We start from the raw sequence: 26,812 nt of genomic DNA, 5'->3' as shown, positions 1-26,812 counted from the left end.
TGCCAGTGGCTGCTTCAAGTGTCCTCCCCATGGGCTTAACCATCAGGCTGTGTACCTGGTTCCAGGTGTGCCCCAGAAAGCATAAGAAAGCCTGGAACTAGTCCCTGGGTGTCTGGGCCCTTGCAACCAGCATGGCTCTGGCCCCCTGCCAGTGGCTGCTTCAAGTGTCCTCCCCATGGGCTTAACCATCAGGCTGTGTACCTGGTTCCAGGTGTGCCCCAGAAAGCATAAAAAAGCCTGGAACTAGTCCCTGGGTGTCTGGGCCCTTGCAACCAGCATGGCTCTGGCCCCCTGCCAGTGGCTGCTTCAAGTGTCCTCCCCATGGGCTTAACCATCAGGCTGTGTACCTGGTTCCAGGTGTGCCCAAGAAAGCATAAGAAAGCCTGGAACTAGTCCCTGGGTGTCTGGGCCCTTGCAACCAGCATGGCTCTGGCCCCCTGCCAGTGGCTGCTTCAAGTGTCCTCCCCATGGGCTTAACCATCAGGCTGTGTACCTGGTTCCAGGTGTGCCCCAGAAAGCATAAAAAAGCCTGGAACTAGTCCCTGGGTGTCTGGGCCCTTGCAACCAGCATGGCTCTGGCCCCCTGCCAGTGGCTGCTTCAAGTGTCCTCCCCATGGGCTTAACCATCAGGCTGTGTACCTGGTTCCAGGTGTGCCCCAGAAAGCATAAAAAAGCCTGGAACTAGTCCCTGGGTGTCTGGGCCCTTGCAACCAGCATGGCTCTGGCCCCCTGCCAGTGGCTGCTTCAAGTGTCCTCCCCATGGGCTTAACCATCAGGCTGTGTACCTGGTTCCAGGTGTGCCCCAGAAAGCATAAAAAAGCCTGGAACTAGTCCCTGGGTGTCTGGGCCCTTGCAACCAGCATGGCTCTGGCCCCCTGCCAGTGGCTGCTTCAAGTGTCCTCCCCATGGGCTTAACCATCAGGCTGTGTACCTGGTTCCAGGTGTGCCCCAGAAAGCATAAAAAAGCCTGGAACTAGTCCCTGGGTGTCTGGGCCCTTGCAACCAGCATGGCTCTGGCCCCCTGCCAGTGGCTGCTTCAAGTGTCCTCCCCATGGGCTTAACCATCAGGCTGTGTACCTGGTTCCAGGTGTGCCCCAGAAAGCATAAAAAAGCCTGGAACTAGTCCCTGGGTGTCTGGGCCCTTGCAACCAGCATGGCTCTGGCCCCCTGCCAGTGGCTGCTTCAAGTGTCCTCCCCATGGGCTTAACCATCAGGCTGTGTACCTGGTTCCAGGTGTGCCCCAGAAAGCATAAAAAAGCCTGGAACTAGTCCCTGGGTGTCTGGGCCCTTGCAACCAGCATGGCTCTGGCCCCCTGCCAGTGGCTGCTTCAAGTGTCCTCCCCATGGGCTTAACCATCAGGCTGTGTACCTGGTTCCAGGTGTGCCCCAGAAAGCATAAAAAAGCCTGGAACTAGTCCCTGGGTGTCTGGGCCCTTGCAACCAGCATGGCTCTGGCCCCCTGCCAGTGGCTGCTTCAAGTGTCCTCCCCATGGGCTTAACCATCAGGCTGTGTACCTGGTTCCAGGTGTGCCCCAGAAAGCATAAAAAAGCCTGGAACTAGTCCCTGGGTGTCTGGGCCCTTGCAACCAGCATGGCTCTGGCCCCCTGCCAGTGGCTGCTTCAAGTGTCCTCCCCATGGGCTTAACCATCAGGCTGTGTACCTGGTTCCAGGTGTGCCCAAGAAAGCATAAAAAAGCCTGGAACTAGTCCCTGGGTGTCTGGGCCCTTGCAACCAGCATGGCTCTGGCCCCCTGCCAGTGGCTGCTTCAAGTGTCCTCCCCATGGGCTTAACCATCAGGCTGTGTACCTGGTTCCAGGTGTGCCCCAGAAAGCATAAAAAAGCCTGGAACTAGTCCCTGGGTGTCTGGGCCCTTGCAACCAGCATGGCTCTGGCCCCCTGCCAGTGGCTGCTTCAAGTGTCCTCCCCAAGGGGCTGACCAGGCTCCGTTACTAGTTCCCTCTTCAATGCTTCAAAAATGGGACCGAAGTACCTCATGCAGTAAAGCAGAGCATGCGCTTATCCGGCGTGCACTTAAATGGAGTGCACTGTATATACAAATTATTTTTGTATAATAATCACTCCAGTAAAGTATAACTACAAAAATGAAAAAATGTATAGAGGTAATACGTAATAAATATTTTACATTTATAATTTGCTTATATAATGTGCTCAGTATTTCAGAAGTACCACATATCAAATGAATGGGAAGGCAGCTTGTAAAACATCATAGCACATTAAGACCTGTGTTTACAAAGGTGCACTATAGGCACGTTAGTGTTTTTAACGCGTGTTAAACTCTAATGTGCGTCGACGCTAATGCACCTACGAGAATGTATTGGTGTGTTGGTGTTTAATGCGCCTTAACTTTAAAGCTGCGTTAAAAACACTAACGCGCCTTAGTAAACATACCCCTAAATCAGTATGTACTCAAAAGTAGACAGAAATTCATATATTATTACTTTCTATTATAACCACAAAAAGTAAAAAAAAAAAAAAATCAAAAGTGTATTTATGAATGGTGCTTAGAAATATATTGTGCTAAAAAGTACTGTTTGCAAAAAGAAAGTGTCCTCTTAATTTCAGAATAGCCCAGTCTTTTATTTGGAGGTTAAGGTAGTCATGCTATCATGTCCCAACACAAATTTGTGTTTCACTGTAAGCATCCTCAAGGAAAGGTGAAAAAAAACTTATTGTAATTGAAGCGAAATCATTTGTATTACTGAGCACATAATATAAACAAATTATAAATGTAAAATAGTATTATATATTACCTCTTGCATAAAATTCACATATACTTCATAACTCCACACCTACTCTGCCTAGTCTGTGTCCCCGGGAACAGCTACATGCAGTAAACAAAAAAGCTTATGTGCCACTACACGCATGTTTATACATTTTCTTGTTTGAATGTGTGCACATAAGAGCCCTTTTCTGCTTTGAAAGCATGCATTTACTCCTATAATAAAAATGCTAAATATTCCCTGAGCTGTTGCAGTTGATATTTTTGTTTAGAAAATCACTTATAAATGTTATCAGTCTACACTTAAACATTAAGAATTGAATGCCTAGAAAAGATGCTGCTATCATTCTGTGCAAAGAATTATGGTGTCTTCATTTCCACTAAAAATAGATTTCAGGGAAAGTGAAATCACTGGCAAAACCTGCTTCATGTTGTTTGTCTCAACTGAGTTTTGCATATATATGTATGAGAGCCTGTTTGCAATCCAGTGGGTGCTCTCACTGGCTTGTTTAGTATATTAAACAACAGAAATAATCCAGAGTCCAGCCAAAAAAGGATTATATCTTTCTCCCTAAATAAGACTAGGTCATTGTGTGAGTCTTTTACTCTGTACCTATTTAACTTAATTTTCCAGACCATTCTCATGCTTGTAAGTAGATCTTGAAGAGAAAAGCAATTTTTTAAGTTAGGCTTGATTTCAGGCCAAGGACATCTGTTGAAACTGAATGCTTTAGATGAGTTGTCATATGCCATTTGACAATGGCTTTTCTCTAAACATGTTCCATCCCTGTTTCTCAACAAGTCACACTGCTCCCAAACATGGATGCTCAGCATTTAAGACAGGATAAATACAGCAGTGATTGGCAGTCTGTTGCCAATTTCACTAGCAGCAGAATGATTCAGTGCAAAGCTGTTTCTTTAGAGGTCCACTCTCTCCTTCACAGCCTGGTCAGAATTTGGAGAGCTCAGTATTCCCCATAGTGCCAGTTTAGTGCAGCATTAAGTCTATGTTCTCTACAGGCAAGCAGGATACTAAGACTTCACAGGTGACATGGAATATTACTCTGTATTTCTGTTCCGGAAATGGCGATTGCCACTACGGTATTTGTAAGCCACATTGAGCCTGCAAAGAGGTGGGAAAATGTGGGATATAAATGCATAAATAAATAAATAAACATCTGAAACATCCTACGCAAGAAAAGGCCTTCCCAGCAAGGATATTCCTCAGGTGACTCAGGAGGGTGTGACCTCATCAAAGCCTAGGATTTTGCAGCGGATCTTTAAGACCCTGCTCTACTTGAACATGACTGAAATTGATATCAACTGTATCTGGGTCCATAATTTTACTGAGGAAGGAAACTTAGTAATGGAGTGTTTTCTTTCTCAATTAGGATATCTTCAGTTCAGTGCTCTTTGTGCCTGTTAATTCTTTTTCATTTTGGTTGTTGTTCTGAATTGGGGGCTTGCTCTTCTAGTCCCTTCTATTTTGGACTGCTTTCATACATCCCATTTGTCTGGACTGGTCAGATATGGATGACAAGGAAGGAAAAATCGTCTTACCTGATAACTTTCCTTTAGCCCTACCAGACCAGTCTAGAAACCCACCTTAATTAAATATTATTTATTTGGGAAATTTTTAGGGTTTCTTCAGTCTGCTCTGTCTCACATCTCAACTAGGAAAAGTGCTGTATATCAGTTGAAATTCAGTCTATTCAGTCTTGTATTCCTCCGGGCATCAGTGTTGCTCACCTCCTGGCTCAGGGGAGTGTAGCTTGTCAGTAGAGGTTAACTCTACACAGTTTCACATGCTTATTGGCTCAGAGGATGTGTTGTATGTCAGTTGGGGTTCAATCTATTCCATTTCACTCTCCTTCTGATTCGATGGAAGTGCTACTCATCAGTGGAAGGTCAAGCTACTCAGTTTCACACACTTCCTGAATCACAGAAAGTGTTACATCTCCGTTGAGGTTCAATCTGTTGCGCCTCATGTACCTCCTGACTCAGAAGTGCTACACTCTACACACCATCTGACTTAAATGATGTGCTGCATGTCAATTAGGTTCAATCTGTTCAATCTCATGCACCTCCTGCTTCAATAGATACGCTGCGTACATCTAGTAGCACTATAGAAATAAGTAGTAATAGTAGTTGCTGAGTGGTGTAGAGTGAGTAGAAGTGAATCGATTTTTTACTTGTTCCAAAAGTACATAGACTAGGGGACACTCAAGGAAGTTACATGGAAATACTTTTAAAACAAATAGGAGGAAATATTTTTTCACTCAATGAATAGTTAAGCTCTGTAACTCTTTGCCAGAGGATTTAGTAACAGCAGTTAGTGTATGTGGGTTTAAAAAAGTTAGGGCTTGCAGACCATTGGGGAGGAATGGTGAGCCTTGTCCAGCATGCATTTGCATGCTAGCAGGCTCCCTATTCCCCCCCAATTCAGTAGCCCACGCCCCCCCCCCCCCACAGGAGCAAGAACCCAGACTCGACACCCCCCCAGCGACAAGTCCCCCCTCCCCCTCGACACAGGTTCAAGGGAGGCTGGAGATCCTTGAATGGAGCAGTGGGCCGCGAGTCAATCCCCACCCCTGGTGGTCTTGGCTGCCCTTTCCCACCCCCCTACCTTTTGTGGAGGAGGAGTTGGCCTCCCTTCTCTTCCATCGGCGCCGCCTTGAAAATGGCGGCACCCGGCCCTGCCCAGCGCATCCTGGGATTCGCTGGGTGGAGCTTCACACTATATAAGGGCCGCCAAGACCACCAGGGGTGGGGTGGGGAGGGGATTGACTTGCGGCCCACTGGGCTACCAGGGCTCCATTCGTGAGAAGGGATGTCAGGGGGAGTTAGGGGGCTGGAGACCCACCAGATCTTTAGCCTCCCGTGTCACTTGACTCGGGGTGGGGTTATTTGGGGTCTGGTGGTCCCATGGTCCTCCAGCCCCTGTGTTTGACAGGTCTGGGCCTTTGATAGCCTAGGCCTGTCAAGTTCGGGAGGATATAGACCTGTCAAGTGTGAGAGGATTGTGCCCGAATTCTTGCTCAGGCACAATCCTCCTGCACTTTTACCCTATGATCAGAGTGAATAGCATGCTTAAATTTGCATTCTATTATATCTGATCATAGGGGTGGTAAAGCCCTGTGCTGTTCCAGCACTATTTTTAGAGCACTGTTTGGAACAGCGTGGGGCTTTCGATCATCTGCCCATTTGTTAGGTGAAGGAGTGACATTAGCTTCTTTGGGCTGTAGTATAATTGGAGTCTGGAGTTGCAAATGCTGTCTTCTGATTCAGTTACAGGTAACCTTTCCAGACCTTAAGAATACATGGCATGATTTTGTGGGAACTAGCAGGTGGGGAGATAACTGGAGCAGCTGTCATGGGGGGTATCATGCAAGGGGAGAGGGAGGAATGTGACTCAGAGTTTGGGGGAATGGCCTGGTACATTAATGGAGTTGCAAGAATTTTGTTAACTTGATGGCAGGGTTTGAAGCACTGTCAGCCTTCTATCTGTCTGTGGCGACTGGTGTCTTCGTAGAACAATCGGTGCCAGTGTTTTCAAGATTTTCCTGAGATAGTACTTGAGGTTTAAGGTTTTCAGAATGGAAAAAATATGGAAGACCATCATAGGCTTGGGTAAGGCTCTTTTTGGGCAGTTTTCTTATCTGTCTGGACAACTGTAGGGATCATCGTCTTAGCTTTGTGATTCAGGAAATGGAAGTGTTGAATTCAAGAGACATTTCAATACCTTTGAGGCAAAAAACAGAGAATGTTTGAGAACAAATGTTTTCTGATTTGAGATCATTTATGTAGTAAACTTGTAATTATTCCAAATGTTCCAAGGAGGTTTAATTTGTTAATTCTCTGAAAATTCCATCTGTATGCATCCTGTACAGGATCAAGAGATTTTTAACTCTTTAAACAGATGTAAAGAGATACTTAAGTATAAAACATTCCAACAGAGTCGCTCACTCCCTCTGACTTTTAAAGTATTTGCTGTCCTACTCTCTTAAGAAAAGAGGTAAGTTTAATGGACACAGACAGGCACAGGCCTCCCAGCTATTGGATTTAACTGGTATTTTGGATAGACCTGAAGAAGTTTGGCTACATCTTCAGTAGTAAATTTTTTTATTAGCCCCTAGTAGAGATTGGGTTCTTAGGTTGTCCTTCAGACATGCAGATAAACTGTTTCTTAATATGAAAATAAGAATTTCTCCTGATATGGTGAAAATCACACAAAACAATAAGAGAGCGAGTTTGCAAAGAAGGCTCAGAAAATTCATAAAATTCCTTTGTAGGTACATAATTAAATATCAGAGCCTGAGTTTGTTTTTGCTTTCTCAGTCATTTTGAAATGATTGATTGCTTCTTGATATTTCTCCAGGATCTCTTCCTTCTATACCTGCTTTAGGTGCCTGAGGGGGACCTTTTACAAAAGTGTGCTAGTGTTTTAGCGTGCACTAAAAATAAGTGTGCGCTAAACACTAGAGACGCTCATTTATTCCTATGGAGGTGTCTAGCATTTAGCACACACTAAAAACACTAGTGTGCTTTTATAAAAGACCCCCTGAGTTTCCAACTGTGATTTTAATAACTTGTAATATCGATTAAGATTGTGTTTGCTTCCTAAGGGCCTCTTTTATCAAGCCATGCTAGCGGTCCCTGGTGCAGTAATGATGACAGAGCCCATTCACTTTGAATGAACTTAGCATTGCCGCATGGGAACCGCTAGCATGACTTGATAAGAGGCCCTAAACTTTTTAAAGAAATCTTGTTTCCATGATTTTGTAATTTGAGGTTCCATTATCTAATGTTTTCTTAATCCTGAGAATTGGACATCTTTAAGAGCAATAAAATGTTAGTTTCTGCACTTTTCTTCTGTTTAGAGTGTAATTATTTTTTTCTTTTTCTGATGTTGGATGGAATCAGTGCTATTTACAAACAATATTGTTTCTTGGATATATTTTAAAACATTTTAATAAAGAAAAAATTGCATTATACCCTATTCCTTTATCTTTTTATTGAGAGTTTCCTTATGATTTACTGAGTGTTCATTGTTGCTAGAAAAGTATTCTCAGACCTAGAGAATTCTATCATTAGAGAACAGGGTAAAAAGACTGCTTCATTTATTATGTCAAACTCTTCTTTTATTTGTCGGTTCTGATTTTATTTCATTAGGGTCCCACCTTTGACAAATTCCTTCTCAGAGAAACTTCAGGAAACTATTGTGGAAGATGAATACAAGATTCCCTCATCGCATCCATTGACCTTGGGCTCACAACCATCACACTGTCTGAACACAAATTCTATTGCCAGGTAGGAGCATATGGAGAAGATACATGTTTACTTACAGTAATTTGTTTTTCGAAGTGCACCAAAGTGTTTGGAAATAAAAATTCAGTGTGCATACTATTTGATTCCACCTGAGGATTTTTCTGTGAGAGATGATCACATTCTCCTGTTTAATGTTTGTGAAGGCATTTTATACTTTTATTTTTTAATAGTGCTTATCCCACGCTTTCTTAAATTCCGACACAATCCTCTTCTCCACAACCTCTACCGAGAGGCCATTTCATGCTTCCACCACCCTCTCCGTGAACGAATACTTTCTTAGGTTCCTCCTAAGCCTGTTTCCTCTTAACTTCATTGTATGCCCCCTCATTCCAGAGTTTTCCTTCATTTGAAAAAGGCTCCTCTACATTAATGCCCATGAGATACTTAAACGTCTCTACATTATCTCCTCTTTCCCTCCTCTCTTCCGTTGTATACATATTGAGGTTCCTGAGCCTGTCCTTGTACTCCATCCTGCTTATATCCTTCCGTAGGTGCGGTCTCCAGAATTGCAAATAGTATTCTAAATGGGGCCTCATTATATACCATTACAGTTCTTGGGTTTGTAGTTCCATGGGTTTTGTTAATGCTGTTGTACTTTTGCTTTATGCTCTATAATCAAAGCAGCTGTTAACAATGCCCTGACCATGCCTTCCCTTGTTTTCCCATATAATCATAAACATCTGTTTTGAATGGAAATAAGACTGCAGCTTTTTTGGCTATATTAATCATGCCTGGTATTAAACCTACTTATAACAAAGGTGTGTGTGTGTGTCTTCCTTTTCTTTCTCAGCATTACCTGCCAAGCAAGACCATGGTTAACAAAAAGCCTGATTTTGGCACTGGCTTTCAGGGCAGCCCACCTTGTTCAAGTGAGGTCACCAGCCCACCATCCTACTACCTGATACCACACCAGGGTCTAGCAACCAGTTGTCAGGCAATATCCAGCCATATGGTGCAATTATGCCAGAATATTAACTGCCTCAGACTTTTGCCCCTGCCCTGGACTACCAGCTGTCCAGTCCCATCTCCCACGACCTGTTAAATTGCATCTTGATAGTCATTTGTTCCTAAGCTTGCATTACTCTTAGTTAGACTTTCTTGATTGTTTCAAGGAATTGATCCTGGCCCATATTTAACAGGTGGACTTCATCTGGTTGCTACAAAACATTGCAATCTACAGAAGCCTACTCATGTCTGATATGTTTACCTTCATGGGACTGCACAAATTTGCACACTGCTAGTTACTCTTGACTTCATTTCTCATAAATGGGCAAGAGTGCCTCCATCAACAGCCTAGAGGATCATTCCTAATGTTATCAACTTATCAACTAGTTTTGGACCAGTCATATTGCTCAAGTTGTTATAATGGGGGAGCTGATTCTGCTACCAACCATCTGATGAGTGGGAGAAAGTTGTTCTCGTGATCCACTGCACCTGGACAAACTGCTCTGCCATTCAAAAATTGATGCTACATTTGCTTTCTCTAGTTTGGCAGCTTAGAATGTGTGTCCTGTTATCCAGGTCATCCATTGACTCCAGTGGGTCTCTGTAAAAATAACATTTAAGAAAAAGGAGTATTAGTATGACTCGTGGTACACTGCCTGCCTATATACCTCAGCCTCGGAATGCCACCTGCCCACGCACCCCTGTTCAGTACAGAGACAGTTGCACTGGACTTGTCCTCAATCTTGAAAGTGTGTGTTTCAAAAATATCAAGAGGGAGTACAGCTGCTGCTAAGCTGCACTTGAATACTGCTGAGATCTGAATATGACTCAGTGGTGAAGTGTGTGTACGGATGAGAAAACAATGTCTTGTCTGAGATGTACCAGCAAATATTCATGCACATTACAAATAATTGAAGTTCCAGCCTTTGCTACTTGTTATGACGTTATAGGCTGACCCTTTCCTGATTCGGTCTTGGATCTCTGTATTTGGATGTTTAGTGTACTGCCCAGTAAAGACAATGTCAAACACAAGGAGGCCTGATTCAGATTTTGTACTGCATTAGCTACAAGGTCACCAATTCTTAAAGCTGTAAAGAAGACTAAGGAGAATGATGCACTTAAGTATTATTTTGAAGGGGCTGGCAGCAATGGCAAGTAGTACTAGCCATAGCAGAATTAAGCGATTGTGCATCACTAGCCAACAGGTATCATGACTGCAATCAGACTCTCATGTTCCAGGCAGCCAATATTCTTTTAACTGGGGAAACTGATTTGGGGGATAAGGCCAAACCAGTGCTTTTGAAAAGAATGCCAGCTCAGCTAACTATGAATGGACAATACCTCAGATCCTTCTCAGATGATGAAGTAATTCAGTGGATGTGTGGTTACTGGGACCTACCATTATTATATCCCCTGCTGCTGCTGCAGCCATTAAACGACTGCTCCACTTCTTTAATAAAGGTGAACAAGTTAGCTAGCTTGTTCCAGGGTAATTTCCAAACCATATTTATTGAATGGTGATGAATACCCAAAAAATGAGGCATTGTGTTGGAGCCTCTAATTTGACATCAGCAAGAACAACATTATACGCAGACTAATTTATTGAACTTTTCAAAAGATCACTGTAAACTATGGACATGTTGCATCCAGTGAGAAGGAAATCATCCAGGTAATGAATAACATTTCAAAGTTTCTGAATATTTCACAGATTTCTGGGTATGCAAGAAGTTGCTGAACATCTCAAAATAAGCACATGAAATGGAGCACCTCGTTGGCATGGCTTGTTGACTGTCCAGATGCACAGGAGGCGGTTGAAATGTTGCCATGCTGCTTCATCAAAGTTATGGTACTGTTAAATGAGGCCTTTTGTAGTTCAGGAGGAATGAAATAAGTTTTCTATTGTGAAAGTTAGGTTGTGGATTAACCTGGACTTCCCAGGCCTCTTTTTTTCAAACCAACACTAGTGCTGGTATAATACCTGGCAGAAAGGCTGCTCCTAAAATGGTCCAGCAATGTAACCCAAAGACAGCTTAGATTGGCCCAGATTATTTCAGCAGAGCATATGTAGTATGAGTACCAATAGGGCTTACTTGTGGTATTCTAACATTTTCTCTAAAACTAAATATTTGTAGGCTCACCCCATTGATCATCCTTGTTCAAAGAGCTGGTGATGGTGCTTTTCTCAGGTTCTCAAGTTATTTACTCCGTTTCCAGATCCAGATGAAGAGGGCAATTTAGAACATTTGATTACAGGGTGATTGCCTGCACAAGAGGTGCAAAACATACCTAGGCCTGAAATCCAATGATATGCAACCATTGTGGTTGAACAAAGAGCATGTTAGCAATTGCCAGGTTACTTTTAGTATGTCAAAGGATGCTGATGGGCTCCCAAAAGGGATAACTTTGATTTTGGTTTTGTCATACTACTCCAGAAGTTGTGAGTCAGCTGTAAGCTAACATGGAATCCTGAAGACATCACAGACTTATTAGTCATTTGCTCCCAACCCTCATCATAGTTAAGCCAGGCAAAATCTTTATATAAGCAATGAGCATTAATTATGGGGACCAAATAGGACCACAGCACAAGAGTCTGGGAAGGGTCAGCTCTGATCTTATATACCGTTTCAACCTGAATCTCCAAACGGTTTACATAAAAGGGACAAGCCCAAAAACAATCAAGATCTACAATAATATGTAAATAGTCACAATAACTGCGGTGGTGAAAAAGGAAAAAAAATACATTAGAATATAAACAGAATCACAGTTATAACGAGAAAAAAGCCATGATTTCAGTACCTTTCTAAATCTAAGATAATGAGTTTCCAACTCTGTACATGATCTTAAAAGTTAAACATAACACCTTAAAATGTATTCTGGCTTCAACGGGGAGGCAGTGAAGAGCTGCAAGCAGTGGGGTGACATCTTCATACCTGGACCTATAGAAAAACAAGTGTGCAGCAGTGTTCTGAAGCAACTGAAGCTTAAAGAAGGATTTTGAAGATAAACTCAAGTACAAAGAATTGCAGTAATCAATTCTTGAAAAAATAAGAGCCTATACAATTTTTTGCAAATCGAAAAAAAAAAGTGTATTTGATGCAAATACTGTAACTTGAGAAATGTGGAAGAAACCAATTTCTTTATATGAAAATCCCCACTTCAATTAGAGTATAACCAAACACCTAGGCTCTTAACAACAGTCTGATACTGGATAGTTTTACCACCTGACGAAGCGAAGGCAAAAAAGGAGGTAAAAAATCCTCACGACACCGTGAAGATGAAACAAAAAAGTGAGGAGAATGGATGAGGATACCAACTGTTTTATATTTATTCACTTAAAAAATTCACTTAAAAAATTACATGTGCATAACAGCGACCCGACACGGCCGTGTTTCGGCACAATGGCCTGCTTCAGGGGTCTTTATAACCTTGAATGATGTAGTTTAGAATGTTTGTTCCAAGGGAAATAACAGGAAACAAATCTCTCTGGTCTCCTCTCTTCAAAAATAATATATATGAGATATATATATTTTTTAAAAAAACGAGCATCTAAATACTCCTCTCCTAAGAGTTATCGGCAAATTGTGAAAAAGCTTTTTCACAATTTGCCGATAACTCTTAGGAGAGGAGTATTTAGATGCTCGTTTTTTTAAAAAATATATATATCTCATATATATTATTTTTGAAGAGAGGAGACCAGAGAGATTTGTTTCCTGTTATTTCCCTTGGAACAAACATTCTAAACTACATCATTCAAGGTTATAAAGACCCCTGAAGCAGGCCATTGTGCCGAAACACGGCCGTGTCGGGTCGCTGTTATGCACATGTAATTTTTTAAGTGAATTTTTTAAGTGAATAAATATAAAACAGTTGGTATCCTCATCCATTCTCCTCACTTTTTTGTTTCATAGTTTTACCACCTAACATAAGATTAGCCAAGGGACTTGGAGAAGATTTACCATTCACCCATAGCAGAATAGTTTTATCTACATTAAGCCTAAGTTTGTTAGCTAACATCCATTGCAAAATTTTGGAAAAACAAAGTTCGATATGATTGAATAGATCTAAAATGGTTGTGATAACTGGAAAAATAATTTGAACATCAGCTGCATAGTAGTTAAAATAAGACAGATTCAAAGATGTAAGTAGGTTGCTCAGTGAACTGAAATAAATGTTAAACAAAATAGGAGACCAAGATGAACCTTGTGGAACACCACATCCCGAGTTCCAAGAAGGAGAGAGGTCTCATTTTTGTGATGTACTTTATAACTCCTGTTTCTCAGGAAAGTGGTGAACCAATTAAAAACTTTACCAGTCATACCAATATCACTCAAACAAAGCAACATCAATTTATGGTCAACCACATCAAAAGCAGCTGAGAGATTGAGCTGTATAAGAACTGAAGAAATACCCTTGCCAATTTTGAGTTGAGAGCTAAGAGACATGTCTCAGTATTGTAAAATTTTCTGAATCCTGATTGGCAAGAGTCCAGTATGTTGTGAAAGTGTTAAGTACTCCTGAAGCTGCATTTCCACAATAGATTCAGTTATCTTGGATAAGAATGGAATATTGGCATTGCTCGATGTTTTATAATAGTTAATGATTTTATGCAAAAACCTTTGAGGCCATGGTAGGGAGCCTGTGTTTAGCCTCTGTTTACACTCGTCATGCTTCTTACAGTCTTCTAATTATGTAAAACATCCACATATTGCCTAATTATAATATGCCTTCATAAGAAACATGGCACCCCTTTCCATAGCTGTTTCCTGCCTATAAAGGCCTACGCTCCAGCTACAGGTGTAGCATAGTCTGTAGATGGTCTATATTCTAGAAGATACTGTTGGAGGTGGAAGATCTGCTGCTGCTTTGAGAATCTGTCCTGGAGGATCACATCTTACGTTTGTGCTTTGTATCTGGTTACAAAAAACTATTGAATTTTGCCTCCAATGGGAAGAGGAGACCACATCTTATATCAATCGACAAAAATACTTTAACCCAAACATATTTTTCCAAAAAAGCCAGATGTTTATTACATATGTGTTCTTGTTTTACTTTGTCATCTTGTTTTGCATTTTATGTGCTATTGATGAAATCTTAATTCCTCTTGGTATTTTGCCAGATTGTGACCTGGCTTGGCCACTATTGGAAACAGGATATTGGGCTAGATGGACCTTTGCTTTGAGCCAGTATGAAAATTATGTTTTTAGAGTTGAAGTTGAACGTTCTCTGACTAACTGGTGCTCTTTGCTTTCAGGGTATGTGAGAATGGGCAGTGTGTAACAAACGGAACACATGGTTGTATATCAGACATGAAGAAATCAAGGTTTCCAGAACTAGGTAAACTCATCTTCATATAAATAGACATTTTAAAAACAAGTAAGCTTATGTAAGAGACTGTAAAAGAGGAGATGGCATCTGTTGATGTGAAAGTGAGATGCTGTTTTAATAGTACCATTTCCACTAGTATAGTTCTCAAGTTGGAATAATGCAAAGCTCAGGTATTCTTACAAGAATACAACTTCTGATTATGGTCATTTGATAACCCCTCTAGTAGTACCATGTTCGATACATAAAGTATAAACCACACACAGATAAGCTTCACTGAAAACAACTGTGAACAATACTCAAAACAAAACCAGTGAAGAAATGATATTTCAAGGAAGAAAAAAGATCTCATATAACTGCAGCAATCAAAAAAAAAAACGCACTGCTTTTTTAGCGATTCTTCTGCGCACAGTGCAAAAAGTAATCATGGATCAGAAAACCCCCTTAAAAGATTATTAATTTTTTTTTTTTTAATTCTTGTGTCTTAAAATCTTGTGTTTCATATTATATCCTACAATGGCGCCTTGTACGCACTACTCCACAATCATTAATTGAAAACTTCTCTGTGTAGTGCAGTTCATGTGAAGAGTGGTTCCACCCCAACAGGCTGGCTTAGAGATGTGTGGTCCCTAAGGTCCTGTTTCACATCAGCTTCTTCAGGAAACCACACCTGTGACCACTTCCATTTCTGACTTGCTAGGAGATAGTCCCTCCACTGCCCCACTTCTAGCCGCAGTTATACGAGATCTGTTTTCCTCCTTGAAATATCATTTCTTCACTGATACATAAAGTAGCCGTACTTGAATAGATCTCACTTCAATGATATCCTGACCAAATTTTAAAGTAGCAAGCAAAGTTTGTAAGGTTGAAATTCTTTTCTACATGTATGTTGAGGAGTAGCCTAATGGTTATGCAGCGGGCTTTGAGCTTGGCAACCTGGGTTTGATTCCCACTGCAGCTCCTTGTGACCTTGAGCAAGTCACTTAACCCTCTATTGCCCCAGGTATAAAAACATAGATTGTGAGCCCTCTAGGGACAGAGAAAGTACCTGAATATAAAGTGTACAGCCCTGCTTACATCTAGTAGCGCTATAGAAATGATTAGTAGTAGTTGTGCTACAAAACATTACTGCTATTATATTTTATTTCTAGGTTGCCTTTTGAATTTTAACTCAATAAACCCCATTTTTTTCAAGTACAATAAATCCCTACTCCAGTGAGATAAATGGGGGTATGTGAGATAACTGATAATAAAATGTCTTTCCCAAATTCACAGAAAACATCATTCAGAGAAGTAAGTTTTGAACTATCGTTTCTTTTGTTCTCAGCCGAACGCTCTAAATATGCACCGTTTAGAGTCTTACTGACTGTAAATATTTTCCCTTTAAGGCTGACACATACAAAGATGTCTGTTACATTTTACTACTGTACTGTGTATTTGTATTATTGAACCGGAGCCTACTTCTACGGTATTGTGTAAGCCACATTGAGCCTGCAATTAATGGGATATAAATGTGTTAAATAAATAAATAAATAAATAAAGAGTATACTATTCCTTCCTGTTAAGATTACTTTAAAAATGCTGCAAGTAGACTCAGTAGCAACATTAGAAGATATTTCTTTACAGAAAGGAAGGTGAATGCATGGAAAAGGGGAAAAATAGAATTAGAGAAAACCTGGGATAAACACAGCAAAAGAAACGGAGAAAGTCAGAGATTAAGAGGAGTCTAGGGAGTTATAAACAGACTAAATGGGACCTACAGTACTTCTCTGCCATTATATTCTCTGTTTCTGTGTTCTTTTTGTGTAGCTTAAGGGGCTCGTTTTCAAAAGGGAAATGTCTTAAAAACGGCATAAAGTGACATTTTCCTCCCACCAAAAATCCAAATCATGATGATCAAAACTCAGATTTGAGATGTTTTTCTCTGCAGTCCATCCAAATCACAAGAGGGCATGTTGGGGCAGGGATTTGGGCATTCCCAAAACTTAGACATTTTTCTGCTATAATGGAACAAAGCAAAAACGTCCAGGGCTAAAAGTTAGATGTTATGGCCTAGTCCTGTTTCAGTCATGGCTAAGTTACAAAAAGGAGCCCTAAATGACCAGGTGACCACTGAAGGGATTAAGGTATGACTCCCCCTTTACTCTCACATTGGTCACAGACCACCTCCCACCCCCCCCCCCTCCCAAAGATGTGAAAGAAACAGTACATACCAGCCTGTATGACAGCTTCAGATATTGAGGCCAGTCCTAATAGAGCAGCAAGCAGGTCCCTGGAGTAGCCTAGTGATCAGTGCAGTGTACTGTACTGAGGGGGGACCTAGGTCCATATCACACTCCAACTGGTACACTTGTGGTGGAATGTGTGAGCCCTCCAAAACCTACCAAAAACCAACTTACCTACATATAGGTGACAGTTGGTACAGTAGGTTTTTGGTGGGTTTTGGAGGGCTCACCATACAATGTAAGGGGGTAACGGTGAGATGTGTACCTGGAACCTTTTATGTGAAGTCCACTGGAGTGTCCCCTAGGCTGCCTCCCCCCCCCCAAAAAAAAAAAAACATCCCAATGGCTTGTTTTTGTGCGTTTTTCCCTTGGACATTTTTTTTCCACGAAAAAAGTCCTAGAAGATAGACCTACTCAACTCAAAAACATCTAGCAAATAGCCATTTTCAAGACAAAAAGTTGGATTTTTTTCTGCTTTGAAAATGGCCATGTTCGCTTCTGGAATTTTGATTGTTTTTCCCCAAACGTCCAAAATCGGATTTAGATGTCATATCGCTACCACTGAGCCCTGCACAGCTATAGTAGCTTCCTTTTTTGCTCAACAGAAGGAATCAGATGTGCAGCACTCATAAAATAGGGCCACAGTTACAGAGAAAATAATTTTACGCAAAAACATGTTCTCTTTCGAAGGATAGTTAATAATAGAGTATCGCTTAACTTGGCCTCATGAAATTGGGTGGAGGGAGGCAAGATACTGAGTTGTAGGTGGTGGGTTTGTTTAAAGTTTATTCCCAGAGGATTTGTAAAAGCAGTTAGCATAAAGATTTGGACAAGGTCCTGGAGTCCATAAACTTCATGTTTAACCCTGGGGGGTAAGCAGCATGTAATCTTTTTTGGATCCTATCAGTTACTTGTGATCTAGATTGGTCACAGTTGAAAACATGATACTGGATTTAATGAACCTTTATTTATTTATTTGTTACATTTGTACCCCACATTTTCCCACCTATTTCCAGGCTCAATGAGGCTTACATAGTACCTTAATGGCAATTGCCAGTTTCGGTATGAACAAATACAAAGTGATATAGTAGTAGAGAAAAAGTTCATGTGTGACAGACACATTGGGGAATCATAAGGAGGAGATTAAGTTATGTCCAGTACAAGCTTTGGTTTCGTTATGTTGCAGGGTTCAAGCGTTTAAGTTTGATCAGGGTATACCTTTTTGAACAGGTTAGTTATTAGTAATTTCCGGAAGTTTAGGTGGTCATACGTTGTTTTCACGGCGGTCAATAATGTGTTCCATAGTTGTGTGCTTATATAGGAGAAACTGGATGCTTAGGTTGATTTGTATTTGAGGCTTTTGCAGCTTGGGTGGTGGAGATTTAGGTATGTTCGTGTTGATCTTGTTGTGTTTCTGGTTGGTAGGTCTATAAGGTCTGTCATGTAACTTGGGGCTTCGCCGTATATAATTTTATGAACCAGGGTGCAGATTTTGAACACAATATGTTCTTTGATTGGAAGCCAATGCAGTTTTTCCGGTAGGGGTTTGGCGCTTCAGAATCTCGTTTTTCTGAATATAAGCCTGGCTGCTGTGTTTTGAGCAGTTTGGAGTTCCTTTATGATTTGTTCTTTGCATTCCGCATAGATTCTGTTGCAGTAGTCTAGATGGCTTAGTACCCTAGATTGTACCAATTTGTGAAATATTTCCCTCAGGGAAAAAAGGTTTCACTTGTTTGAGTTTCCACATTGAGTGGAACATTTTCTTTGTTGTTGATTTCACTTGACTCTCTAGCGTGAGGTTTCGGTCGATTGTAACTCAAGGATTTTCAGATTGTCCAAGATAAATTTACAAAACAAAGCAGCTCCTCCATTTTACATCAATATAACAGATGCAACCACAAAACTCCTACCCCATACTGTTCCATTCCCCCCAAGCCCCCTAGCTGTAGGACTGTTCACATACAAACTTTCATCACCAGAGCAAGTATCTTTTAGTATATATGGTGTTTTTAAAACCAGTCCTTGGTTTATGACCTCAACATCTTGCATTTATACTTGTCTAGCTCCTCTGAAGTAGAAAAGTCTTGAATCTCATATAACATATCCTTAAATTTTACCCAAAAGGTAATCACCCTTGGGCATTCCCATCATATGTGTAATGCCTACTCAATCTGCCCACATTCCTTCGAACACTTTCCTTCCTTAGGCATCCTTAACTGGGGGGAGAAACTGTTGGAGGACTAGCTATCAGTGGAAAAGGACCTTTCAATCATTCTCTATCAGATTCGCTGCAATAGACATTTTTTAATCCAAGTAGCTTGGTCAAAATCATCCCCCCAGTTCCTGCTCCCAGGCACATTCATTTATGTTTTCCAGGTCCTCTGTTTCACAGTATATGCTTAGCTTACTGTGCCCTGCCCCTACTTTAACTGCTCAAATGAGGTAACATTAGCCCAACACTCCTTATAACTTTGTTTACTCTTTCCAAAAATACTAGGAGTAGGGGGCATGCATTGCCTGCCTCTGTGTCCCTATCTCACCCCCCCTTTTTTTTTTGCATTGCCTCTGGTCTGTGTGCTTATCTATCCCCCTGTCAGCATTGCCCCCTCTGTTTGCCTATCTTCCCTTCCTTTTTTCAGCATTGCCTGCCTTTTTGTGCCTATCTATACCCCTTTAGTATTGTCCTCTCTGTTTCCCTATCTACCCCCTTTCAGCATTGCCCCCTAGAACCTTATCTCCCCTTCCCTTTTTCAGCATTGCCTGCATCTGTGCGCCTATCTATCCCCCTTTCAGCATTTCCCCCTCTCCTTTTAAGTATTAAATGCATGCCCCCTAGTCCTAGTATTTTTGGAAAGAGTATTGCCTCTCTGCATTCCTCTCCGCCTCAGACCTGCCCTCTCAAAAAAAAAAATTTAAAGAACTTTTTAGTGCTTAGCTTGTGCACTTTTGGCTTTTAACGCAGGATGTCTGAGCATGTCCTGTGGTAATGCTGTTTTAAGCTGCATTAGGCGCATGTTAGCGCCTAACACAGCTTAGTTAAAGGGCCCCTAAATACTGATATGTCAATTACTAACAAACTATTGTTTGTAATTTGCTAGGAAATTTCCTTTGAATGGCAAACAGAAATAAATAATACATTTATTCAAAGAACCTTTTGAAATAAAGGCGCATGTAGAGTAGACGAAGCAGCAGGTTCTGCATCATGGGAGTTCCATTAGCATCATTTGCATCAGTGAACTTCCAAGTTTTCTCTGGGAATAAGAACATAAAGAAAGCAATAAGTCTTGTGTACTGAAGTTCTGTGTAACTAATGAAAACCTTTTCAACCACAGGTGATGATTTGTTTGACAGTCCACCTCCCTCACTTCCACCACCTCCTCCCCCATCACGTCACAGCATGGTTGAACATGTAAAACCTCTTGGCACAGGAAGCAGACCTCCCTCAGGGCATGATACATTTCTTCTGTCTGGTAAGGCAATGAAGAAGAGGAAAATTCTTACATATTGATAGCATTTTTAAGTCCTGTCACCAAGTGCTGTGGAACGTGTTACATAACAGCCATACTGGGTCAGACCAGTGGTCCATCTAGCCCAGTATCCTTTTCCAACAGTGGCCAAGCCAGGTCACAAGTACCTGGCAGAAACCCAAATAATGGCAACAGTCTATCCTACCAATCCCAGGGCAAGCAGTATTTTCCTCATGTCTGTCTCAATAGCAGACTATGGACTTTTCCTCCAAACCTCTTTTTAAAACCCAGATACGCTAACTGCAGTTACTACATCCTTACAGAAAAAAAACATTGGTAGTTTTAAACAGCTAAGGCAACAACAAAAGAATAGCCATAACGTTTTTCTTTTACTAAGTTCAGATAAAGGAGTAAACTGTATTTTGATGCACACTTCCAGTGAGATTAGAACTTCTAGGTTTGTGCCTCTGTAGAGGGACTGGCTTTAATTTATAGGGACTTTTTAATATTAAATTGGTAGATAGTTTTAGTGATTAGAATTTGTTAATTACAGGATAAAACATGCATAGATACTTTAGATCTACTTTTAAATTATCGCCTGCCAGGAAGCTGGCATATTACACTACACTACTGTGTTTTGGTCTGTTATTATATTAGATGATTTTCATTTACATCTAGATGATCAAACAAACCCTGTGGTGTGTAGCTGTTAATATCAGCTTAGGACCAGTTAGTCCATGTCAAGGGTCATGTTCTGGATTTTATTGTCTTTTTATCAGCTTATTCGTGGAGTCTCTTGTAGATCATGTCAGCTGGATCTCAGTTGCCTGGTCTGATCACTTCCTTCTGAATTTATTTTTAAAAAATTCCAAAAACATTAAAACAAGTAAAATCTGTGTTTAATATAAAAATTGGGCAGAGCTCATTAGATCCTCAGGTGTTCTGGCAGGAAATAGATCACATTTTGGATCATACAGCCCCCACTTTAATGTTGCGGAATTGGCATGAGTCATCGAAGATTGCGCTTGATAAATTTTCTCCCTTGAAAGGGGAAAGTATCAGAACTGTTAGTAACTTCTAGTATACAGAGAATTTGTGCTCACAAAAGACTGAATGTAGGAAATTGGAAAGGCTTTGGAGGAAAAATAGAGACCGTCAGAATTATTTAAGTTTGAGATTTAGAATTAGGAATTATGAACTAATGGTGAAGGAAAGAAAAAGGGCATGTTATAAGAAAAGGAAAAAGAATTCAGTTAATCCTATGAAAGAGATTTTTAAGGCTTTCACAGAATTAGCCAATACAGACAGTGTTCTCTCTATTCTAACAGTATTGCAGCCTAATGCTAGTAACCTGGCTCATTTTTTTTCATAAGGCAGTCATTTATTTTTGAAGCTTCTGATATACTGTCAGTGAGCGATATGGGGAAAAATCCAACTATTTTAAATCAGTTGGACCAGAATGAGAGTGACTGTAAACCTGGAGATAGGTTGTGGAACACCTTCTCTCAGATAACCTCAGATGTGATCTTGCAGTTATTAATGAGACTTACAAATAAGGCTTGCTTGTTTGATATTTGTCCAGCATTTCTATTGAAATCAACTTCTGATGATGCATTAACTTGGCTTGCTAGGTCTGTTAATACTACCTTACATGAGGGATTGTATGTAGATGGGTTAGCTGATACTATTCTTAACACCTATCCCTAAAGCTATTGGGTCCAACTTAACTATAGTGGAAAATTTCAGACCAGTAGTGACTGTTCCCTGCTTGGTCAAACTTACTCAGTTTGCGGTCAGTGATCAATTGACAAACTTCACCCAGCAGAGTTTTAGGCCTGTGCACAGCACAGAGATGACATTGCTGACCTTGACATCCAAAGTTAGGAGCTGCCTAAGTAGATGTAAATTATTCTGCTTTAGTTGGACATCTTAGCAGCTTTTGATGCTGTAGATCACTCTCTGTCTTGTTGCTTAGGCTGGGATTACTGATATAGTATTAAAATTGTTTGGTGAATTTCTTAAAAAATACACAGGGTAAAGAAAAATGGAGATCTTTCTCCTCCCTGGTAGCCTAATTGTAAGGTTTCCCAGGGTTCACTGCTCTCCCCATGTTTGTTCAATATAACTTGGTAAACTGTAGGCCAAAATGGGGACATATTTGACTTATCATGACATATTTTTGCTATCTCCTGAACAAAACTTTTATGATGACACATTTCAAAGTGTAAGTCAATATTTGATACATGCTTGGACTCATGAAATCTTTTTGAAATTAAAACAAATCCAAGACAAAGATCTTATGGTTTGGGGATTATGAATCTATACCTGTTAGAGAATTAACTCTAGCATTAGAAGACATTTTGAAAATTGAAAAAGAAACAAGTCTTGGGTGTTCTTTTAGATTCTAGATTAACTTTTGAGTGTCAGATTAATAATTTGGTGAAAAAAATTCTGTAAGTTACTTCAATTTAGGGCCATTAGATCTTTACTTAATAAATGCAGTTTTAGAGTTATTGCTCAATCTGTACTTCTTCCACAGTTGGACTACTGCAACTTGCTATATAGCGTTCTTTCTTCTAAATTGAGGGAAGGCTTCATCTTCTGTAGAATACAGCTGCCAGGTTAATCTTTGGGCAAATTTCAGTGGGCCTCTCTATTGGAGGGGGGGGGGGGGGGGTGGGAAACAGAAGCTAGAAGTGAGCACGCATTTATTTATGTAGTTCTAGTCATATCAGCTTGGAAAGGTGATTTAATAAATAAGTGACTTGAATTGGCCACTGTTATTGACAGGATGATAGACTTGATGGATAATTGGTCTGACCTTTCATGACATTTCCTGTGTCTCTCCACTTCTGACCTACAGTGTTGGTTTTATATCAGTTTACCCTCTTCCCAGCACTAGATTCTATAGCAGATTTTAATATAGATTTGTTTCGTAAAACCATCAACTTGGCATTTTTACTGAGGAGCAAACTCAACTGTGAAGCCCTAAAACAGAGGAAAAACTAGAAAAAGAGTTACATAAATGATAATTGATGTTCCTTAATGACTGTGATTTAAAGGAGCTACATGTATTAATAAACTGGAAGAGTGCTAGAGGGAATAGTACATTAACACATGGGAAAGCGCGGGATACAAATGTAATAAATAAGGACATATGTATATGCATCAAGCAATAGATATTCTGAAAGGATTTTATTTTGAACTATTATAGATCACTTTTTTGATTCATCAAGTGCCCTTGCTCCAGTGCCTCCTGCTCGGAGAGTAGCCAGTGACGTCAGAGCTAATAGAATATCCCAGGACTATGATCAGCTCCCATCAGCATCAGGTGAGAGTGGGGATCTAGAAACTGGAGATATGTGGAATTCTTTGAGAGAGTGAAAGCCAGTACAGCTCAAAATTTGAAACTGGACAAGGTATTCCACCTTTAAAATATCCTATGTAGAAATAATGAGGTCTTGTTTGCATCAGATATTCATCTTTTGCCAGAGTTGAAGTACAAGAGAGAGAAGTCTAAACTTTTTCTTGTATGTGTATTGCTAATATTTCATGGGTTTGACATGTCAGTGTATTTTAATACTATCAGTTATCAACATATCACATCCAAAATAGCACTGTAAATATGTAAAAATCTTATTTTAATCCATTTTTCTTTTAAACAGATGGTCCGCAAGCACCAGCCAGACCCCCTAAACCTCTCCCTCGCAGGACTGCAACAGAAATACATCACAGGAAAGCATACAGCTCTGACATACCCCTGGAAAATGTAGATGCCAAAATTGCAAAACTCATGGGAGAGGGTTATTCTTTTGAAGAAGTGAAGAGGGCGCTAGAAATTGCTCAGAATAATGTTGACGTTGCTCGCAGCATCCTAAGAGAATTTGCCTGCTTTCCTCCACCGGTGTCTCCAAGATTGAATCTATAGAACCCAAAAGCTTACTGCAGTAGTTATGCTCTTCACCTGCAGCTTGGGGCGGGAGAATGAAACAGTTCCCTCCCCACTTTTATCATCATTAAAAGAGAAACTGAATTCAGCATCTCTTCAAAGGAAAATGGCTACTATAGCTACTAGTAGCCAAATTTATTTGTGGACCTATTTTTGCTAGCCATGCATTCAACTAAAATCAGGGCTCAACTGACATGTAATTTAAAACAAAAGTTTACTTCCTAGAACGTTTAACCTGTGAAATGCTTTCTCATGTTTACAAGCTAGCACGTTACGGTTTTCTAGTTGACTTTGGTACTTTCACTGCCCGATTGTCCTTGTACAATGGGTCTCTTCTGCTGTAATATTCCAGTGGATGACTCTGCTGACTGGACCTTATACAGCTGCTTCTCTTCTTACTCCAGGAACTCAGCATTTCATTTCCCTTTTTTCTGCTTGAAGATGCTTTAATGGTTTTTGCATTTCAATTTATCAACAAATGCAAAAAAAAAAAAAAGTGGCCTTCACTACTGAATCTTTTTCTTCAGAGGTAATTCCTTTGCTAAAGAAAGGAGAGACAATTTTTGAATGTATAAAGCATTATTTTGTCAACAAATTGCCTTTTTGAAGGTGTGACTGGGCATTGGGCAGCTTATTTTGATTTAGGTTTTATGATCTTCAATTTTCCAGGTCTATGTACATGACGTTAGGGCACCAAAAAAAAAAAAAAAGAAAGAAAAAAAAAAGGTAACTGGCTCAAGAAACCAGTTGTGCACAAAGATGGAAGGGATTTGAATACCCATGCTGCAACTGTTTGGTAATAATCCAGCTGAAAAGTTTGTACTGTATTCAAGTTACATATGAGGGGCATGAGCCACTTCAGTCTGCATTGCTCACATGCATACAAAGGCAAATGGTCAGTCGGTATGAATTCTGTTAATGATCAGAGGAAGAGTATGGAGTTTATATCTTATTTGAATGATTGAAGTCTGAATCTTCAGAGGTTTGAGGGTAGGCTCATTCTAACCATGGCAACTTTAAATCCTTGATGCACTGTTAATTCTACTGTGACTTGCAGAGTCCTGAAGACCCTATGGGGGAAGTTATCTTTTGCTTCCTGTCTGTAGTAGAAATTTTTATTTTAGACCTCTGGTGTGTGTTCTAATGCACTTGGGCCATATTCATAGATTTGGAGTAGAGATACTCAGATGTGCTTTGAGGCTGATGGCTATTTCCATCTCCCTTTCTTTGTAGGTAGAGAAAAAAAAAATCCCTAAGATTTAATTTACAAAATGTTTATCCACATGGTGGCAGTATTTATCCACCAAGAAAGCCAAAGGACTACCTAATTCTAGTAGTGAGAAACTGGGAGAATGTTAGATATTTAATGTAATTACCTAAAAAAAAAAAAAAATCACACCATATACCTTCAGCTCAGTCTGAGCAACTCTATTTCACAGAAACATATGTGGCTTTCTTCCGTCTCCCCCTCCAATTCCTACTGCTTGAATAAGAACACCGAAGAACCTTTTAGTACTGTTTGGCGCCCTAGTTCTTGACCAAGAAATTATATTGGGATTTGAAAAAGCACAAGTTGCATATAACCAAATGTCTATTTGGCTTCCTTTCTCTACCCCTATCTTCTTTTTCATGCATATTCTAATTTATTATGTCAAACAATTTTCAAAATAATTCTTATATTGCTGCTTTCCTTTCCACATAAATGGAGCTGGGTTTTATTTAAATGTTCAAAAATAATTTTTTAAAAACCAGTATACTGAGATTTTTGTAGCTTACGCTGCTTTTACTGTTTTATGCTCAGATTTTATAATATAAAAGTAAACCACTTGGTAGGTCATCAATTTTGAACTGGAACTAAGCATCTCGTAAGACCGTTATAAGATACAATAGAAATATAGCAGATGTACAGACATGAGTAGTACAGACATTTGATATTTTGCCAAATGACTCCTTAGGTATTTAATAATGATTTTTAATGAAATTCTAAAGCAAAATGTTTTTGAAAAAAATATTTAACCTGTTGTGATCTGGTATACAGTAGTTTTAATCAGGGACGCTTGTTGTTTATGGCATCAATATTTGTGTGGTTTTTTTTTTTATATTAGATTTCAGACTCTAAATGGGAGCAATGAGCCATTGTAGCAATGGTTTAATTTTCCCATCATCTTGATTAGTTACTGAAATCTTTAGCTGATACTTTCCACTCCATGATTTCAGTTTGGAAGTCTGAACTTCTTTTGTTATACCGTTAGTTATATTATTTCTACTTCTTTGGGGTTTTTTTTTTTTTTTTTATACTGTGAACTAAAAAGGTGACCAAATCTATAATAATTGCCAAGATAATACTAAATCCCCAGATGTTAGTATTTTAATACTTTTCTAGCAGACTGTCAAACAAGAATAAGAGTAACAAAACAAATGAGTTTCTTAAAGTTTAGCTTTGGAAATTTCCTGGAATTTTCTGGATGGTCTTTTACGATTTGTTTCCCCACAGTCATGCATGAGATGTTTTATAAATAGAATTCAAAGAGGATGTTCTTTGCAGTTAGTTTTTCTACCATTTCAGAGCTGCCCTGCTGAAATTATACCGTAGCTGGTATCTGTAAGATGTCTGTTGGTTTTTGGTTCTGCCAGTTTGATTAAATCAGCAGTGACCCTCTGATCAAGGAATTGGTCATAGGCACTTCAGAGCAAAGTCAGGTAGGTTGCTGAAAACCTGTTGCCCTCAAATTCTGGCCCACATGTCAAATGAAATGTCTTCCTTCTTAAAGGATTTATTTATATACTTTTGTTTCATCAGATATCAGAAGTTTGATGTTCTTGATTTAAAATAAT

General features: G+C 40.1%; 1 protein-coding gene across 2 annotated transcripts in view; it reads left to right on the top strand.

Annotated features, from left to right (window-relative positions):
* Positions 1–25,388, top strand: part of CBLB (Cbl proto-oncogene B) — a 213,690-nt gene extending 188,302 nt beyond the window's left edge. For both annotated transcript variants that reach the window (XM_030204169.1, XM_030204170.1), the window contains 5 exons: positions 7,914–8,051; positions 14,266–14,348; positions 19,894–20,031; positions 23,243–23,359; positions 23,694–25,388. In XM_030204169.1, the coding sequence (XP_030060029.1) occupies positions 7,914–8,051; positions 14,266–14,348; positions 19,894–20,031; positions 23,243–23,359; positions 23,694–23,956 (739 nt within the window). In that variant the 3' untranslated portion in view covers positions 23,957–25,388. The remainder of the gene's footprint in view (positions 1–7,913; positions 8,052–14,265; positions 14,349–19,893; positions 20,032–23,242; positions 23,360–23,693) is intronic.
* Positions 25,389–26,812: the final 1,424 nt, after the last annotated feature.

This window comes from Microcaecilia unicolor, chromosome 5, assembly GCF_901765095.1.
Source record: "Microcaecilia unicolor chromosome 5, aMicUni1.1, whole genome shotgun sequence".
Taxonomy (NCBI): domain Eukaryota; kingdom Metazoa; phylum Chordata; class Amphibia; order Gymnophiona; family Siphonopidae; genus Microcaecilia; species Microcaecilia unicolor.
This window is presented reverse-complemented; position numbering and strand designations above follow the sequence as displayed.